At 39.9% G+C, this 20,391-nt stretch overlaps 1 protein-coding gene across 5 annotated transcripts in view; it reads right to left on the bottom strand.

Moving 5' to 3' along the window:
• Positions 1-20,391, bottom strand: part of AGAP1 (ArfGAP with GTPase domain, ankyrin repeat and PH domain 1) — a 232,650-nt gene that overhangs the window by 141,712 nt on the left and 70,547 nt on the right. For 2 of the 5 annotated variants that reach the window (XM_072418500.1, XM_072418501.1), the window contains exon 1: positions 161-1,247. The exons of the other annotated variants lie outside the window; for them this stretch is intronic. In XM_072418500.1, coding sequence (XP_072274601.1) covers positions 161-1,043 — 883 coding nt within the window. In that variant the 5' untranslated portion in view covers positions 1,044-1,247. Of the gene's footprint in view, positions 1-160; positions 1,248-20,391 lie in introns of those variants that run through there. 5 annotated transcript variants of the gene reach the window in all.

The following is a 20,391-nucleotide window of genomic DNA, read 5'->3' as shown; positions in this document are numbered from 1 at the left end:
GACACCTGGCTATATTACCCAACTGCAAACCATCACACTGACAACACATCTCGGGCGCTTTGTTCCATCACACGCCATGACACATTTAGGACATGCCATTGGCGTGACACCTTTGATGCCGCATTGACCGATCGCTGAGATCAATAGAGGAGGAAAGCACCTTTGTATGGGGATCCATTGACACTCTCAGAGCTGGACTGGATATTATCGGCGGCGGGTCTCTTCAGGCTGCTGAAGTAACCCCTGGACCTGGAGTGAGTGGTCCTAGGTGAGCGGCCACCGGGGCTCACGAATGACACGGGGGCGCCGTCCTTTCGGGAGAAGATGCCACTGAAGAACCTGAGCAGCCTCCTCTCCTGGCCTCTCCTGTCCATCTCCATCTGTTCGGAGAGCTTGTGCAGATCACTATTATCCAGCGTGCGGTTCTTGCTCTTGCTCCTCTCCCACCTCTCCAGGTCAGTCAGGGGGTCGGTTTTGTTCAGCACTTCCCCCACATCCAAGGTGTTCCTCTTGTCCCCAGGACATGGGTCCCCCCCAGCACACATTTGTTCCCTGGCCTCTGCCCTTTGCTGGCTCAGGCAGCTGGAGCTGCTGTGGTGTTTGTCCCTGGTCAGGCTCCGGATTTTCAGCAGTTCTCCATTCCAGTGTCTGAAGCTAAAGCTTCTCCTGAGCAGGCTGGGGTGTCTCTTCTCCCAGGCCTGAGCATGGGGCTCATTGTAATCCGGGGCTGCAGGGATGGGGGCAGGCTGCTGGGGGGGGCTGCATGCCGGGGGGCTCTGCTCAGCATCCCCCGGTCCGGTCTCTGGGGTCCGGGTCAGCCGGAGCCGGCCCAGTTCTAGCTGTCCGGTGCTGCGGGTCCTGAAATTCCTGAGCCCCGGGTGTGGGGGGAACGTGTCGTGCTCCTCCTCCTCCTCCGGACACCTCTCCAGCCGGCTGTCCCCCACCAGCTCCTTCTTCACCAGGGTCAGGGAGATCCGGTACACCGTCTTCCTCTGAGGGGTCCCCCGCTCCATCTGTGGGGGCGCCGGGTCCAGCAGATACATGGCCGGGAGGGCTGGCGCAGCTTGTGCTGCAGGAGAATGGGGGGTGCGGGGAGACTCACCCCCTCTCTGCGCTTCTCAGCACCCCGCACTGCCGGCTGTACCCCGCCAACACAGCCGGGGACAGCACCGACGGGAACGGCATGAGGAGCCGGGAGAGCAGCGAGCTGAGCCCGCAGGAAACTCACACAGGGGCAGACACCCGGAGCCTGGGAGGGGGCGGGTACACTGCGCGGGGTGGGCGGGGATACGGGAATAAGGGAGGGGCGGGGGAGGAGTCACAGGGAGGGAGAAAAGCAAAGCCCGGAGCCGGGAACATCACAATCACATCGCAGCGACCGTGCGCCTCCTCGGATCACACGTGTGGGAGATCGGCCTCACCAATACATACACAATATATTCACCATTATAGCTCCAACATATTCCACAGCGGTGTACAAGGGAAAGACATGCCTGGAATATCACCTCCATTACATTGCACCCATAGCGCCAACATATTCCACAGCGGTGTACAAGGAAAGGATATGCCTGGAATATCACCCCCATTACACTGCACCCATAGCGCCAACATATTCCACAGCCATGTACCATGTAAAGCTATGCAGACATTACCTGCTCCATCCCCATTGTACTCTATGATCATCACAACATCCCCCCCATGTCTGTGCAGTGTAAGATCTGCAGGGGATACAACACCACACAAGGTACAACAAAAGACACAAGAACCCTAACACACATTTCAATCATTTGTATAATAGAGTGAGGAATCTTACCACCATCACCTGGGTATAGGGAGGGCAAAGTGTGGGCATGGGGTGCAGATCTTACACTGATTAATTTTTTAAATGGGAACATTGGAAGCACTTCAGCCTGCTAAGGTTATTGAATAATATTATTATTATGCAGTCTTTATATTGCGCCAACATATTACTCAGCGCTGTACAAAGTCCATTATCATGTCACTAGCTGTCCTCAAAGGAGCTCATAATCTAATGTCACTACCTCAATCGTTGTGTTTCATACACTCAACCAACTCAGGACAATTAACCTCACTGCATGTTTTTGGAATGTTGGAGGAAACCGGAGTACCTGGAGGAAACCCACACAAACACAGGGTGAACCCGCAAACTCCATGCAGATAGAGCCCTGACCGGGATTCAAACCTGGGACCCAGAGTGCTGACCACCGAGCCATGGTTATGTCTGTAGCAACTTATTTAATGGGAAACCAAAGCATAATGGTTAAAAACAAAACTCAACACAACGAAATACTAATTCCCATGAATAATGATTGGTCAGATACTAGGCAGGTGGGTCAGACATTGGTATTATCCTTCTGGGTCAGCAGCAAATATAGGCTGAGATTGGGTAAAAAAAAAAAATAAATAAAGACCACCTGACCTTGCTAAAGACAACTTGATTTGTATTTAGGACAAGCAGCTCAAAGGATCTATTTTTACCATTGTATTGTTCAACAGAAAGGTTTGCATTGTAGACAGTAAAACTACAGTAACATCCCACCACCACTATAGTTCGACTTTAAAAAGTTGTGATCAGGCAGGAAGAGGGGACAGTGATATCCCCTGTGCATTAAATCATACATGTCTGCCTGAGCACTTTCTTCTTTTAGAGAAACACTGAGCTGGGTGTGCACATGATGCTTGGATATGCTGGGCAAAATCTGGAAGCTAGAAGAGGAGCAGAAGAAGATAGAACAGGTAAGTGTATGTTAAAAGATGGGATCGGGCAAGTAAGGTCTTTATTTTTTCCTGTCCCTTCTGCAAAAAAGGACTGATCGTACATTCCTCTATGTTTCCATTTAGTTCTGCTGCAATGATCCTAAACATTAAATGGTAATAAAGCCGATATATACCCAAACAACCTGCAGGATTTCAGGCCTTTGTCACAACAGCAGCATCATCTAAGCTTTCCAGGTAACCTGGCAAGTCTCTTGTTATTCTTATTTTCCACAATAGCATGGAAGGCCCACTTCTGTGGCACTGTGATGTGCTGCTGTGCACAGGAATCTCAAAAGACAAATGTAACAGCCCTACATTTTAAAGAATTATATTAATTTCAAAGCCCCTTCACTTCTTTGTCATGTGCCACTAAAATCTATGCCAGGTTTTCCATACAATGGATAAGAAGTCTTTTCTCCATCCTCAATTGACTTGTAGATTGCTGCTCTTTGCCAGTGACACACATTGCCATTGGGCTTATTTAATAAGCACATGAAAGTTAAACTACCTATTAATGAAATGCAATGAAGAACAGAGTGAGATTTAATAAACCTTTACACCTTATAATTGTCCCCGGGACAAGGCTGAACTATCATATGGGTATTCTGTATATGTTTAGCCTGCACAATTGTCTGTTATGGATAAAAAAAACAAATCTTATGACTCTTAGCATTACATATACTGTTTTATCTTATTATGGTCCCAAACATTACTTCTTACTAAAAATATACTATTTCATTGTACATCTTCCATTTACTATTTCTATACTTCACATGTTCAGAGATAAAGACAATGCAATCTACCTAAAAGTTTCAATAAATTCAGCTACACAAGAGGTAATGCAAGAGCAAAAGAATGCTAACTGCTTAGAGAATTTACAAACCTCAGTAAACAGCATATGGATGAAATAAACTGTGGGTGCAGCTTGTGACAAACTATACAAACACATCACACATGCTACAATGTATTCCAGGACTGATGCGGTTAAGTTACCAATGTGTCTCAGATGCAGTGACAGCCATTCTGACATCAGGGAGGTAGCTTGGCCTCTGCATGGTGTTCTGCCATTGTAAATTAGCAGCCATCCTGCCCATTACTGCATCTGCAAGGACTGAAAACACTAACTGCACCTGAGCTCCCTACCTTACATCCCCCGTCCCTGAACATTACCTTACACACAGCAGAATATTGCACAGAAGCTTTTCTCTGTCCTAAACAGGCACCTAGTTTGAGGTCAGACATCTCCATCATACACAGAACAGCTGCCTTCTCCTATCAACATGTTCCAATTGCTAATTTGTCAGTGAAGAATACACAATATAAAAACAATACAAACTCCAGTGCAGTACCTGGGTGCCATATTTGCAGGAAAAATACCAAAAAAATGTATTTGTTAAAGATATACCAATCATGCAGATTTAGTGCATTTTCTACATTTATGGCAAACACACACAATTCCTTGATAATTCTTCCAGAGGGGCTTATTTAGTGGTTCTGTGATTATGGCATGGTAAGGTACACCTGAGTACTTCTTTACAATGCACCGATGGTTTAGCATTTGTGTCATGGCGCACTGGCAAGGCACATTGAGGTTCCGTTTAAAATAAATTGGCACATGTCTCAGTAAATCTATATGTAGTTAGAGAAATACCATGGCTCCCATTGCTGACCATCTTCTGACAATGCCATGTTTCCTGACTGCCCAGCCGATATTTAAACATTTTCTTTTATGCCTTCAAAACAGCATCCTATAAAGTGTTGAGCTGATGGATCCCCTATTTAATGTACAGCACTGCGTAATATGTTGGAGCTATATAAATCCTGTGTAGTAATAATAATAGGACACCAGCATTATGAGAAGTGACTCTTCTCAGCCTGCCTATGTACAGGCATCTTTTGGTCCAACTAAATACATCCCAATATGACAAATACTAGAAATATTGGCAATTTGCTCCAGAGCTTAGAATACATTAGACAGGAGACTGAAGTCAGAGTCTTCAGCATCACTTGATGAAATGCTCCAGCATGACTCCCTTGCCTCGGAGAAAAAGGAATGATCATCTCAATGTAAATCTATCAATCTGACTTTAATTACAGTTTATAAATGCATACTAGCACATGTAGCTTTCCGGCAACATTTAAAGGCCAGCTTCAAGGGAGATTCCCCTGTCTGTAGAAAGGAGACATAATGCCTTTATAAAAGTTTACATTTGTGGAAAAAATCAATGCATCCCTGCAAAACATGCACGTTTCCCTACATTTGTCTCTAAAAAATGCTGCAAGCACAAAGGAAAATAACCATCGATTCTGCCAGAATGGCACCGAGCTTCTAACCATGTAGTCAGCCAAAACATTTTCTTGGTTGCACTAAACCCTAAGAAGCATTCTTCTTGTTCAGGTAGTTACAACAAAGGCCGAACCTCTTTTTTGGCAAATGAAAGAAAAACACAGTAAGGCTAAAATTGTTGTGCCAATCTTTGCATTGTACATATTTCCCTGGTTGGGTTTTTTTGGTGATGGCACAAACATTTCTCTCTTTTCTAAAGATCGGATTTGTCATGCCCTTGAATAGCTTTCCAGTGGAGATCAGCATTGTATACCTCCTACTATCTTTAGTAGGGATTAGGCTGTTCCCTTGCTACATCTTGTCATCGCAGGTGACCTACCCTCAGAGGTGACTTCTATCATTCATACAGAAGGGCTATCATTGTCTACAGCAGCCAACCATTCGTTTGATGAAATGACAATTTCCCATTGAAAACTCAATCTGAGCAATGTTCATACTTCTTCAATTCTGTTCTAAATTGGGATTACAGACAGAAATACCCCTCTGCTAAAATTTAAAAAAATAGGTGACTATAAATTGGTGTTGTACAATCTGGGACAGTTTGCTTCATCAAGCAAAAGGAAACCAAGCGTAATGGATTCATTAGATACAATCTAAACCTGAATTACAACTTGGGTTATTTAAATCAATGAGTAATATTAATATTTACATATATATTTCAAGTGCTCATCAGATCTGATAATATGGTAAAAGGGGAGGAAGAATTGTTCACCTACTCGTGGTAGGCTGTCTGCCCATTGAACTCAAAAGGATTGTTGGCACCTCTGCTTAACCTTCCATGGCCCAAAATGTCTGAAAACACTGAATGCACAGCTCAGGTTGGTTATGAGGATCAGGACTGAATGAACTCCTGCAAGGCTGTGTGGGAATTACATCATCCCAGCCTGATCGAAGATCTAAACAAGGAAGAGAAGGAAGAAGATGGCAGCACCCACAAGGGAAATGGAATAGGCGACTACACATTGGGTTTATTCCACTTTAACTTTATTTTTTTAACATTTTTATTCTTCTACTAACAGAACCAAGAAGTGTTTTTAGCACTTACTAATCCAATATACCAAAAATTGTGTATACAAGCGATTCAAGACAAACATATTTTCTGCTGCAGATTGTAGGACTGACTGACTCCTTTCACAATACATCGAGAGCTCAAACTTTACTTTTCTTTACTGTTTTCTAAGATGTTAGTTCCTGGCCCCTGATGGAGTGAATACTTACATTTTTTTCTGTTTAAACATTTCTTTGAACTTTTCTTATACATTTTTTCCATGATACTGGTACATGCAAAAATGGGTATAATATGTGCCAGCCTTAAAATGAAACACCAAGATTCTAATTCTCCACCCAAGAATATGAAACTATTCCCTGACCTCTTATCTCATTAAGGACAAGATTCTGAATTGGCCATTTTCCTTTCCTAAATCTGGATACAGAAATACCATGAATGCATGCCAATTTATGATTCCTGCTCTACACAGAGAACTATGCTACAAACACTGCAGTTATTTATTACAGTGTCAGCCAGTAAACAGGGAAAGGTAGGACAAGATCCACACGTTTAGCAACCTGCAGCACCACTAAAGCCCAACTTACTGCATTACATTATACAGTAATCCCAGCTCAGGTGGTAGTTGGAGCTAAATCCCATATTTCATACAGCATTGTGCTGGCTTACAAAATAAACACATGCAGGATGTAAAACAAAGCTGCTTTTAATTAATGCAGCCAAGATATGCCACCCGCCTAAAGTCACACTGGAGAAATCTAACATTTTCTTTTACATATGGGAAAATATGCTTAAAGTCAATCTAGGGCAGCAATGCTTAAGACATAACAAAATCATCGAAGACCGTTTCTATTAAAAAGCATCTAGGAGTAACTAAAATAAAACCCCTGAAGAAGCTACAAGGCGAACCGTGTCGGTTAAGAGACGAGCATCCTAAATTCTACACATTTTACTTGAGCTGTGTGATGTCTAGCACAAATATTACTTTCCAAATGTATTTGGTAACTTTCAGATGTAAAAACCTATTTTTTTTTTCCAAAAAGACCCTTCTCGTGCCTCTATCCGCTACATGTTGTAATGAAAAAGCATCAGTGTAATGTGCATTTTAAGCCTATAGAATAAAGACATTTCCATTCTTCCAAGTATTTGGCATCCTGCACATATAGTGCTAAAACCTCCCTTATATTTGCCTAAACACAGACAAGCATCAGATAATGTGGATATGTAAAGATCTCTCATCATATCACTAGAAATCAGTTTGAAATAAGTAAACAGATGGATGATAAATAGGAAACCCCCTCCTCCCCACTTTGCTATAGCATACGGGAAGTAAAAGTATAAAATGTATTCAATAATTATCCGATGGATTAAGGATGTTACTGGAAAGGTATCTCCAGAAGTGAGAGAGATTTCTGACTTTAGGAGGAGGGGAAATGTCAGACTGATGTCATAGATTTTGTGTTATCTAAGAAAAACAATCTGCGATACAAATACCATCCTACAAATCTGCTTAATATGCTCAATTGTTGTCCCAATTTAAAAAGAGCTTCATAAAGTAAGTCATAATGAAATCTATTTAAGGGCAGCTATGGATTAAAGATTTTTCATATATATGTTTAGATGACTCTCTCCCTTCTACATAACATCTGCTGAATTCTAATATTCTCAGTAACATTTACCACGCCAAGTGGATATGTTGTCCCTTTAAAACATGACATAGATCAGAGGGCAAACAAGACAGATGCCAGAGAACTATACACCCCTATCATTAATCAGATTAAAGGAAGACAGCAAGAAGACTAGCAGAGAGGTAAATAAAACATTCCTGAATGTCAGGGAAATACCCATTACTTAGAATTCCTGGATTATTGGGCAAATATGTAGCAAGTGAACCATAAGAAGCACACAGCATTGTGTCACTTTTATTACTAAAATTAGTAATTGCAAAGAAACTTGGAAGAGGAACCAGAAATAAAATATATTGCTTTGGGTAAGATTTTATTAAACAGTATTTATATAGCGCCAACATATTGCACAGCTCTGTACAATAAATAGGCGTTTCAAATGACAGACAGACGCAGACAGTGACACGGGAGGATGTACATCTATTGGTAAAATTCACAGTTTAGATGAATGAATAGGACAGCTGTCAGCAATAATAGATTAACACTATAATATGAAAACTGAGGATTTCTTTTTTGCCATTTTAATAATGACAAGCTCCATAAGCAGCCTAGATCACAGATTTTATATTTAGCAGGGGAATCATGAGTTTTTTTATGTCACTAGAGACTGCAGATAGCCTTTTATCTTTATTCATAGAGTCCTTGTAAGATAAACCTTGCAATAAAATTAGGAGTTTGAGTTTAGGAGTGTTTCTATTGAAAGGAAAGCAAAGTGATCAATATTGTCAGGCACCCTGCAGTTGAACTAATCTATATAGCTCCTAAATGATTGGGAATCTTCACTTTTCATGCCTGCATTACACTGCCTGATCTGAGAAGCTAACTTTGTCCTTACATGCCCTTGTCTCAATAGGTTTGTCCACATTTGCCTAATCTCTGCCATTTGTGTCCTATCACTGAATCTTGAAGGATGTATGAAATGTTGGATTGGTCATATATAAAATTTTATTCAAACACAGGTACTTTGTTTTCTGCATAGGTCCTACGTGATGAGCAACATGTGAAAAGGCAACACTGCATGCCTCATTCTGCACTGGTTTCATCATTTTAAAAGGATGCTGTAACAACCCACAATAGGAAGGAAAAAAGATGCAAACATTACAAGTGAGGACTGGCTGCACTGTCTGCCCTGAAAACAAGAAGAAAATGGCACAACGGGAGAATCTGCTTCTATTCTCAGTGTCGTTTTGGCTCCTGGGTTAAGCAGACCCAGCTGTCCAGGAAATACCATTGTAATGAACACATTATTGAACACGGAGGAATCAATCAGAGTTTTTCTGAGAAGCCTTCCTAAACTCTGCATGTGCCAATTGCCCAAACAAAACACGCGCCACCCCTGAAAATGGAGTGGCAGTCATTATTAGGCATATAGCTGCAGTCCAGAAATAGACCCAACACTGTAAGCGTGGAGGAGAAGGCACATTGTATTTAATTTGGAAAATGAATGTTTTCGATAGTCTGTATGCCGCAGGAAGCAATCCTTCTTTTGTTGTATGAGAGTAAAGGAAAAATTGGATTGGATGCTATCCTATCATTCCCACAGACACTATCATAAAAGAGGTCTTTTGTGTGCATTTGTGGCATATGTTACTGTATGCATATTCACATGTGCTAATGTGTACTCCATGTACATTTTAAATGCGATTTATGCAGTTTTGTTCATGTGCTATGCATGTTTAATTTTATTCTATGTACACAGTTCTAAATATATTTTCTCTAAAAGATATGAACAAAACAACCCTAAGAATAGTGATGCTTACAACTCACCCATAGTGTATCAGGATACACACTGGAAAGTCACAAATGAACACAAAACTGAGAACATTTTGGCATGTAAACAAAGGTGTGTTCACTAAGCACTTGGATTGTAAAGAAAAGGTAAGAGGAAATATTGTCACCTTTCTCTGTGAATGAGAACAGCTCAGGAGACCAAAGTGGCCACATCAATAAACTTTACTTGAGCTGCCAAACATGACTAGGATTTCTTTCCCTGGCACATGACAAATGGTGGCAGACACACAACAGCCAAGTCTCTTAGGGAGTGATTTATAGACCAGAAATGCAATTAAAGGACATATTTTTCCATTTACCAATTACTCACATCAGCTCCCAAACTGCCCTTTATGGGTCTACTAAGGTGTCTGCATTCGCCATAGCTTTTCTCCGACACTCCAGAAAACGGGTAAGCAGACGCATTAAAACTAATGTAATTTTCTGATTTATAAGACTCAATACATGTCTGGCAATCACAGAATGGGTGTGGGAATGTTTTTTTTCAGTGTCTCCATTACAGAAGAGCTCTGTCTTTTATTGCAGACACTGACAACAGCAGTCACATCTAACTAGAAGTTACATTTATTCATGTTTATCTGCACTCCAGATGTGTTGTGTGTGTGTGAACATTCTCTGCATCAATATTTGCTATACTTTGTGATTCAGTACAACTATCAAAGTAACGTAATGACACCAGATTACCTTGGACAGAATCCAAAAACATCTTTATCAATACTACTACCTTAATCATAAAGGGTTTTCAGGTGACAATGTTTACTGTACTGTAGAGGAGCGTCCTAGGACAGAAACTGGTAGTTCAGGACACCTCACCGTTCCCCACCTTCGTAACTGTTCACCCAGATGAACCATAGAACTGCTTAAAATGGACATATACCAAGACATGATATAATTTGCAGTTGCTTGACTCATTCTGGATCAGCAATTCATAAGGTATTAAAGGCAGAATCTCACAACACCAAGCCGCTCAGATAATATCTCAGTAAAGGTCCACATTAAGATTTGTACAGGAAGGTAAATCCTCATTGACTTTGTAAAAGAATTGGTAGGTGTTTTTTTCTATTTATTGAAAAAGAAAAACTTAAAGAAAAAAACTCTCACAGTTCTACTTACCGAGACAAATAAAATATGGAAACTGATTACTTGGTTATGTATTTTTCCCTTTATGTTATTTTTTTTAAGCATTTACTAAAATATTGCTAATAAGGAAAGTCACAGTGCAAACTAGAGATAGGACTAAAAGAAATGAGAGAAAGGAGGATTCAACTAGAATGCTCTCATTTGATAGTGGCCCAATATTAATGACCAGAGCTTAGGACATTAAGTGATCTTTGGCATGCGAGGACAGGGTGGAGTACTGAAACATCTGTCTTTGCACAGGACAGTCCAGTCATTTCCAACACTATAACTTAGTTGTATGTTGACAAAGCAGATTTTTAGCAGAATAGAAGTATCAGATTTACTATAGGTCAACATAAAGGTGTGATATCACCAGAACACACAGAATTACCAGGTATCCCTGGTGATATTAGTCCATGTCACACAATGATATCCTCCATTTGTTTAGTGAAAAGCCCCCAGTAAGTAAAACAAGCTGAGTTGAGAAACAACTTGTTCCTGACAGGTTGAAAGGAAAGAAAATATTTCCACCAGTTAATAGATAACCAGGTTCTCTGAAGTCTCTGAATTAAGCCAGATAACAGACAAATCATACCAGTGCTTTTTCATACAAAGGTAAGAAAATCCTCCCATTGAAGTCATTATATTGAGTGTGAAGTATAGGCAGACATGCAGCAATGAAAGGGTTATATATTAGTACTTCCCAGCCCATTGCAAACTCAGGGCAAGATGTACCCACAACAGGACAATTTTAAACAGGAATGCTTCCAGGGAAAGGAAGTCCTCCATATACGCTCGGTAATTATTGGTTTCCTGTGTTTGCCTTCTATGAATATCTTGCTTTCCAAAATAATTTTTTTCCGTTTATGTTTTATATCAAACGCAATACAACACCAAATTCTGTCGAAGATTTCAGTTCAATTAAATCACTCATACCACGTGTGGACAACTCTACTTTCAGATGATACAAATAAAGATTGTAATATACAATTTACTATTGTGGCAAAATTCAAATCACACTCCGTAGAGCAATAGGAAGCAAATGGAATGAAGTATCAGGAGCACAACCACTGTCATTTTCTTATAGATCTTTTCATATGTGCTGGTAAACATGTACTTCTGGGTGAGAAAAATTAGAATAAATTGATGAAAAGGTTCTTCTACCATGTAGGCAAATTTCTGCAGCTCAAAATTTTCAGACGCAAATTATCTGCTAAAAACACCTTAAGTTCATCTTAAATTCAAAAAGGCAGATGTGATCTAAAAAAATCGTTGCATTACATGTACCACTTTGATTTAGTCACATACTGCACATCAGCCCTGGTTAGTAAAGTCTGTGAATAGTATACACTAGCAGACCACTGTCCCTGGATTTAAAGTCACCATTTTTCCTATGCAAATGGAAAAATGTATTTATTTAGTTTTAAATAAAAGCAGTAAAAATCTCTGACACCACAGAAGCTGGAGGTAGTTTAGACAGAGTAAGTGTAATTGGAGCAGATGTTTAGCGAAAGTTTCCCAAGTAGATACCAAGGGAGACTTTGTGTTCCAAAGTATCCAAAGATCAGGAAGTTTCCCAGAGATGTGTCTTCCCCAAGCGAGAGCATGATCTGTGCGAGATGGTGTACAATCCGGATACACACCACTAAGCTTTCTACTTGCATATTGCTCTATGAATGGATCCACAGGTACGCTGTCTGGTTAATGCAGTGTTGCTTCCAGCTGGTAGGAATAAGTCAGGCAAGCAATGAATGTTTGGGACTGACCTCTGGACCAAACACGGTTTCAGGTCTGCATTACTCTCGATGATGAGAAAGCATTTCCAGAGATTTATTTTAAATTTCAGGTTCACTTTAAACTATAATTGTTAATATTTGTTGGAAAAAGGGTTCCCCCACCCAAACTGCCCCTTCTAATCCTGTATTTTTTAAGCCTCTTGAAAAAAATTAATTTACATGATCCACAAAAGCTATGATGGGTGATTTGAAGCAGTCCATGCTTAGACAGTCAATTTGTTCCCCACCATGACACTTCACTGGAAGACTTTAGGTCCAGGTGGTGGATACCTCAGCCATGCACAGTGCATACCAGATCTTAGACTGCCATGTGACCCAAATATTAGGGTATTATATAGGGATTTTAGATAGATATAAAAAAATAGGTACATGGTAGGTCAAGGGGTAAAGGGTATTTTGTTTTTCTTGGGAGATGAGCTTTACTTCGAACACTTGAAAGGTGAGTTAGCTATGGGGACTGAGACAAACAGTTGTGCTTGTGTTGGGCAAAAACCTGGCATGTGTACAGAGATTCACCAATGTCGATTATCAATCCACCCTGGTGGACTGATGAACGACCGATCAGGAACACCATTGTGTTTCATATAATGGAAAGTAGAGTAAGGTGCTCCACTCATCCTTATCCCTCCACCTTTCTATAGAACAGCACTGTATGTACATTGCTAAGTCGTTTGTCACTTTGTCACTAGAAAAAAATCATACTAGATCATTTCCAGTAACAGTGGTCAGACATTGGGCTTTATAGTTTTCTTTCAAAAACACACAAGAAGACTGTAGGGGGTAAAGCACTGACTGAAACTGTCACATATATGAATAAAATTCTCATTGCTTTACTGCAAGGTAAAATGCATACACAGTCATATACACCCATCTACAAATGTTTGTGATCCTTCAGCTTTTCTATCCATTGCTATAATCAGGACAAGACGGTTTTATTAAGATTTGCTCTATTTGTTATAAACTTCACTTTCAAGCCAAAACAGCTTCAGCAATAGTGAATATGGCAATATTGTGCTCATACAGCCATTCAAGGATCATGGAGAGACCTGAGGTGATTTATATTCAACACTAATGGAGTTGATCAATGACAGCGAACCTTGACCCATTGATTTTATAACAAGCTACGCCAGGACAATTTGCAAGAAAATGGAAAAGAAAGAATAATAAAAATATTGGTCAGGTTGCAGGGTTACATGATAAATGATGGTCTTCCCAACCCTCAGAAAAGATTCTCACATTGTTTGTTTGCAAAGATGTGGTCACACGGTTACCGGCAATCTAGCCGACTTCTGACCTTGTGCAGATAATTGTAACTTATCTATAGGTACTTCAGGGCACAGACTACTTGTTCTGATCCCAAATCCCAACACCCTGTCACCTTCCTTATCTTAGAGTTATATTTACAGCACTAATATATTAATGTTACTCTTCATGCCTTACAGTTCAGATATTTATCTTCCCTTTTAGTCTCCTAAAATATGCCATTAAACTTTTAATAAAAAAAAAAAGCTGTTGATCCTCCTACTCCTAACCTCATGCAGTGTTGTTAATCCTGCTCAGCTCACCTCTGTGTGTGGACTACAGAACATCTTCCCCTATGTTATGGATAAGGTGAACACATATAGAGCTCATCAGTGCCCCCCCCCCCCAGCTCCCTATAGTTGGGTGCACCACCCCGCACTTTTCATTGGCCACCCGGCTATTTTTGGATGGTACTGAAAAGTTGAGGGCCACCACAGGTCTACAGCTTCTTCCCATCCAGCTTGGGGAGAACAATGGTTGAGCTTCTGGAAATCCTAACTGCCCGGATATGTCCAGCTTCAATATGTCCTATTAAATAAATACATATGAAGGTCTGAAAAGGTCTAAATAACTTATCACCTTTTTTATAAGAATAGTGATCTTATATGCTCTTATATTTGTGATCCCCAATAAAATCCACGTCACACAGGGGCAACATGGTGGCTCAAAGGTTAGCACTCCGGCCTTTGCAGCGCTAGGTCTCAGTTTCTAATCTCAGCCAGGACACTATATGTATGGAGTTTGCTGTTTTCACTGTCTCTGCGTGGGTTTCTGGGTACTCCAGTTTCCTTCCACATCCCAACAAAGGGTAGTTAGGTTAATTGGCTGCCCCCCAAAATTGACCTAAGACTGTATTATTGGCATATGACTATGGTGGGGACATTAGTGAGCTCCTTTCAGGGACAGTTAGTGACATGACTATGGACTTCATACAGCGCTCCGTGATATGAAGGCGCTATAGAAATACTGTGTAATAAAATTATTACATACACTACAGAATTTAGAAATTTAGCATTTTCCATGTCTTTTCCATATCTAGACAAATCTTGTGAGTGTTGCACACTTCCTCCAGTATATCCCGGTGTATTGTGCTTCCATGCATAGCTCGATACTGTGCACGTTTCTGCTCTGGAGAGAATTCAGAGATTCATTTCAAATAATTAAGAGATCGGCTAACGGTAGAGGAGGGGGATGGGTCGTGTGAGGCTGTTGCCATGGCAACATCTGCAAAGAGCGAGGGGCTTCAAAAGCTGGTCAAGAACAACAAATACTCCTGGAAGAGATGCCGCTGTTGGCTGTATGATAAGAGGAGGGATTAGAGAAATAATGGCTGCATGGCCCAGGTTAGGAGGCCAGCATACTACACATTACATGATGCTCTTTGTGTAGGAAATCTTGCTGGTCTTATACTATTACCCCCGGGAGCGCTTTATCTAGAGGAACCTCTATTGTCTTGTCCAAATAAGACTTCTTCTGTAATCTGTAAATGTTCATTATTATTATTACAGCTCTGATCAGCGGCACTAAAACATGACACTGCCATACATACGCTAATAACTGGTCATTAAATTGTGTTTAATTCAATTATACATTCTCAAGGGTTTTAACACGGGGGAACTCTTGGAATAACTTTTAGGTCTTAGGGAACTCCTGATATCAAAATATCTACAGCTCACTGTACATGTGTAGTGTGTTGGTCAGTAGGAAGAATGCCTCCAACATTGGAAAAACATTACCCTTACAAATAGCCAAAGATGTCATTGGTGTGAGTAGTAACGGACCGGAGCACAAACTTCCCCCAGCAATCTCTAGAGGAACCCTGGTTCAGAAACACTGCAATAAACAAAGGTTTACAGTTAGGGCAGGTACATACGTACACACACGTACAAACGACTAACGACAGATCAACAGTTATTGATAATTCTTTTAAACGATCGTATAGTGCACGATTCTGTACATGCTGTAATAATACAATCATTCAAATATAAGCCACCAATAATGTACACACACTAGATACGATCGTTGGAATGATGCAGGAAGTGACGTGTACAGGAGAAAGTGTACCGCAGAACCATCCACGATCACTGACCGACCGTACACACAATAGATAACGAACGGTCATCGCCCAAACAGATCCACCAGGACAGCTGTTAGTTTCCAGCGACATTCTTCGTTTATCATCGTTGTTGGCCTGACGTTGTGCACTTATTTTGTTAACGATTATCAAACGATCAGTCCTTAATCGTTCGTTTCCAACAACAATTATAGTATGTAGCCTAAGATTGAGCCTTGGGAAATCTGCGAGTAACCTTGCTCCAATCCTTACCATTGGGTTAACAGAGTATGGTGTTGACAAATATTACAGTTATATGGCTTGTCAGATAAATTATCCATACCACCCAATGAAATATCTGTGGATCTCTTATAAAGAATTTGCATCAGACTAACCAAACTTTAAAATCTTTGGGCATGGTGCAAGATTGAAACACCTTCAATATCATTCTTGGCAGGAGATCCTTGCGTCTCTTACAATGCATGGTGCCCATAATAAAAAGGATGTGCACAGTCAGATGCATATTTGAGATCGGACCACATGTGGTATTTCTGTAGTGCACCATGTACCTGAACATATTTTCATAGTTTTTCTTCTTTACAACCATCTACAGACAGTAGATGGTAAAAGAAAGCAAAATCCTCAAACATTCTGTTAAATGATCTTACCATTAACATGTATGATCATATCACCCACGAGAGCTATGAAACATGGGAGGAACAAAAACATACCAGATTGATTGATTGAAAAAACAATTGACAAGTCATGCAGACATAATTATTAAGTCTCTGAAAAGCTTGAAATCACCTACGATCAGCTTGAAATGGCTACTCTGCATTTTGGCACTGATTTTACATGTCAAATCTGAGCATAGGTACCATCACTGCAAAAGTCACCCTATTCATAAGTGAAAGAAAAAAAAATTTGGCAATATACCAACATATTACATAAACATATTACAAACTATCTTTTAATAGATGATTTTGTTATTTTCCTTTCAGGTGCTCATTAAGGGATGTATCTAAAAATAATACACATGCTCTTATAGCTAATTTAATATAAATCTCATATACAGCTGTCCGGAATGTGGCTTTTGCACAGAATTTTCCATGAACAAGAAATAGATAAGATGTTCCACGAACCCCATGGACAGACAGGAACCAGAAAACAGGCTTTGGCAGCCTGTCCCCAGGGCCAGTTAATACATTTAGGTTTCAGGATACGAGACTGTCTGCTGTCTAATCATCTGTCTCTGTATCCCTCAATCAACGCAGATCTGCAAAGGAAGTAGGACAATGCAGAATTAGCACAAATACTGGGAAGCCAGAAAGCCTAGTGTAGCAGATATGTACTGTATATCAGCACGGCGGATACTAACAAAATATGTAAAAGGTAAGATGATAACTGCTTTACTACCTACATTCTTCAGGAAATAAAATGGGAAGTAGTCAAAAAGGAAGGCAATCACTGAAGAGTCCCTATTGCTTGTTACCGGGAAAATGAAGACAAAAAAAAAAAAAAAAAAATATGTGTTGCCCCCAGAACCCTGAATGACTACTGAATGACAGCTGGCAATAACAGCTCCATTTTGCTTACTCCCTTTTTTCATAGATGGGTTTCTCCATGGACAAAAGCAAATTGCAGTAGAGACTTGAAATTGATAATATGACTGTATGGAACACGACTCGAGACTCCGACAACCCTCCTTTACCTCCCCATCTGCCTTAGCAAATGAATAAGATGAACTGCAAATGAAAGTGCTAATAGTGGTGTATTCAAGATTTAAAAAAAAGTGAGAGTAAGGCACATTCATAATAGATGAAAAGATTTGTTTATGCAAATGTGGAATACATCTTGGATCAAGCCCCTAATGCAGCTACAAGGGAGGCATCTGTCAGGGAGAAAGTAGGTCAGCTCCCACCGTCCGCAAATCACGCAGATCCAGATGAACATGAGCGCAGGATGCTCAGAGTCCCATGCGAGAATGATTCCTGCATCGGGTCACATAAGGTAACATGGCACATCAGCAGTTAGGTTATCCATCCTTGATACTGCAGCTCAAAAGCTCTAATGATGATTAAACTGGCCTGGCCATAATCCTGATTAAGGCGATGCAGCATAGTAGTATATTATCCAATGTGAGTATTATAAATAATACATAAAATGGAGATGTTAATTGCACCGCATAGTAGAATAAGATCCAGTGTTAGCACTATAAATAATACATCTTTGAAAATATAAAACCTAAAAAAACAACTGTGAACATTTGAAAAATTAAGGGGCAGATCTATTGGCCATTTTGTCCATGGCTGCAAGATTCCTACTTTAAGAAGTACTATTTTTATCTAAAATGACAAACCAACAAAATACATAATTTCAACAAAAAAAACCCTGCAGTCCTTTGATTGCTAGACACTTTTCATGGTTTATCAATGTCACCTACACCTGCAGGGATTTAGGGAATTTCTCTGCAATGGTATAGGATTCTGTCATTACTTGCCTTTCTTATCGCCCCCTAGAGGAGACCTCTAAATTGCATAATCCAAGCCAAAGCATCTCTTGCAGCTGCCAGAATGCTGGAGGGATGCAGCTCATGTGTGCTCAACCTAATTGTGCCATCAATCTGTAAATTTTAAAGGGAAATTTTTTAAATGCAAAGTATGAAAATGTCATACATTGGATTGTGAATTGGCTATTATACACAGTATATATATTGCTCTTGAACAGCCTATTTTCTTAAAGAAGTACATCTACAGAAAGTAGGAGGTGTTGGTGCTTATATTCTAAACAAAGTCTTCACTCACCCAAAATAATGCAACCAACAAAGTCAGAGTTAAATTGCAATGTTTGATCTGTGTTCCAGGTCAGTAACTCTAAGAATTGAAGCCAAATATTACAAGCCTGGAAAATAGCAATTTCAGAAGTGAATGATGCCAAGACATTCTGTTAAAACAATATCCTGCTTTTACAGCAAACGTGTTAAGCTAATTTTACTGGGTAATTGAGGTCCTAAAATTTCTTCACAAGGTCCCTGCTATTATCCATGGTAGACATTTGTGCCCCTCTGACCTTGATTTATTTTTTTATACAGTAAGAAATTAGTGCTCTTGGACATTAAGTCATACCCATCTGCCAATCTCTGCCCAAAGAGTATGCAATATGACAAGGTGGCCTTCAACAGATAGTGATGATCTACAAAGCAAAACTAACACTATCTTTAGGGGGAAATTTTAAAAATAGCAAACAGATTGTGAATAATTGTTACCAAGATAGAAAAATCAAATGAAGAATGACACCAGAAAACCTATTTTTTTCCATTAAACATATGGTTAAAATTCTATAATTAATTAGTGATTATCTCTCAGACAGAATTGGACTGACAGTAGGACGACACCATCTCAATCCTAGACAAGCAGACTTTAAATATACTACATTTGTTCCATCCATCCGAACAGCTCACAGAGGGAGGGTGAGTGAAAGTGTCTAGAACTTAGAATAATATAGGGCAGGACAGCTAATTAAATGCAGCCGTTCATTAATCAGCTCTCATGAGGTGGATGCTAAAGAAAGCTCAGAGCCATCCATAGACATGCTTGCTTACATTGATCACACTTATATAGGTCTTATATTTTGACGGCAGCAGATCTTACTGCTAAGGAAACTGCCAGAATACCCTTCCTGAAAATAGGAACTGAAATGATAAGGTCCCCTATTAAGAGTCTCCTGAAAATTGTATTTGCCAGGTCATCACAATTTGATTAATTTAAAAAACATACTGTTGCAGTGTTTTACCTTTCTATAAATTATTATTACTAGCTAGCAATGTGTCCTAGAGTTTTCTATAAAATATGACTCTTACTGAAGTATCAACTTCCTAGCATTTCAAGGTTCAGTCATAACACTCTTCTTCTGTGAGTGTCTAATTATTCTCTATGCCAAACTAACATCCCTCCCTTCACCTCCTGACTTTTACTGGTAAATACCATGAAAACAATACATTAAATGCACATATAGTGTTATATATATTTTGATTGAAATGATCTGGTCCCTTAGGAGCACCCCCTCTACCTGTAAGGTTCACTACATATGGGGCCATGCAAGAAAGCCCAACTATAAGCTTTTCATTCTTTAATCACCAAATGTATTCCAGCTGAATTAAAAATTAAAGAGTTGAAAGCTTTTAACTTGGCTTTAAGTAAAGCAATGCAAGAATGTTATATATCTACACATTTGATATTTTCATTATTATTTGACTGTTCCAAGCAACATGCATTTAACATTTAGTGTGGGTAAAATGAAACAGTAATACTGACAATAAAAGATAAACATCAGAACTTGAAAACAAAAGGACAAATGTAATAATACAAAAACCTGTTTGAATCCATGTGTACGACATTGGCTTTTGAACAGTTTCTGCGATTAACCAAAACCTTTTACACTTAAAACATGAAGCTTTACACACAGGATGAGGGGACAGGCCACATCAGAAGACAGGGACCGGGGGGTCCTCATTT

Source organism: Pyxicephalus adspersus, chromosome 7 (assembly GCF_032062135.1).
Source record: "Pyxicephalus adspersus chromosome 7, UCB_Pads_2.0, whole genome shotgun sequence".
NCBI classification, from domain to species: Eukaryota; Metazoa; Chordata; class Amphibia; order Anura; family Pyxicephalidae; genus Pyxicephalus; species Pyxicephalus adspersus.
This window is presented reverse-complemented; position numbering and strand designations above follow the sequence as displayed.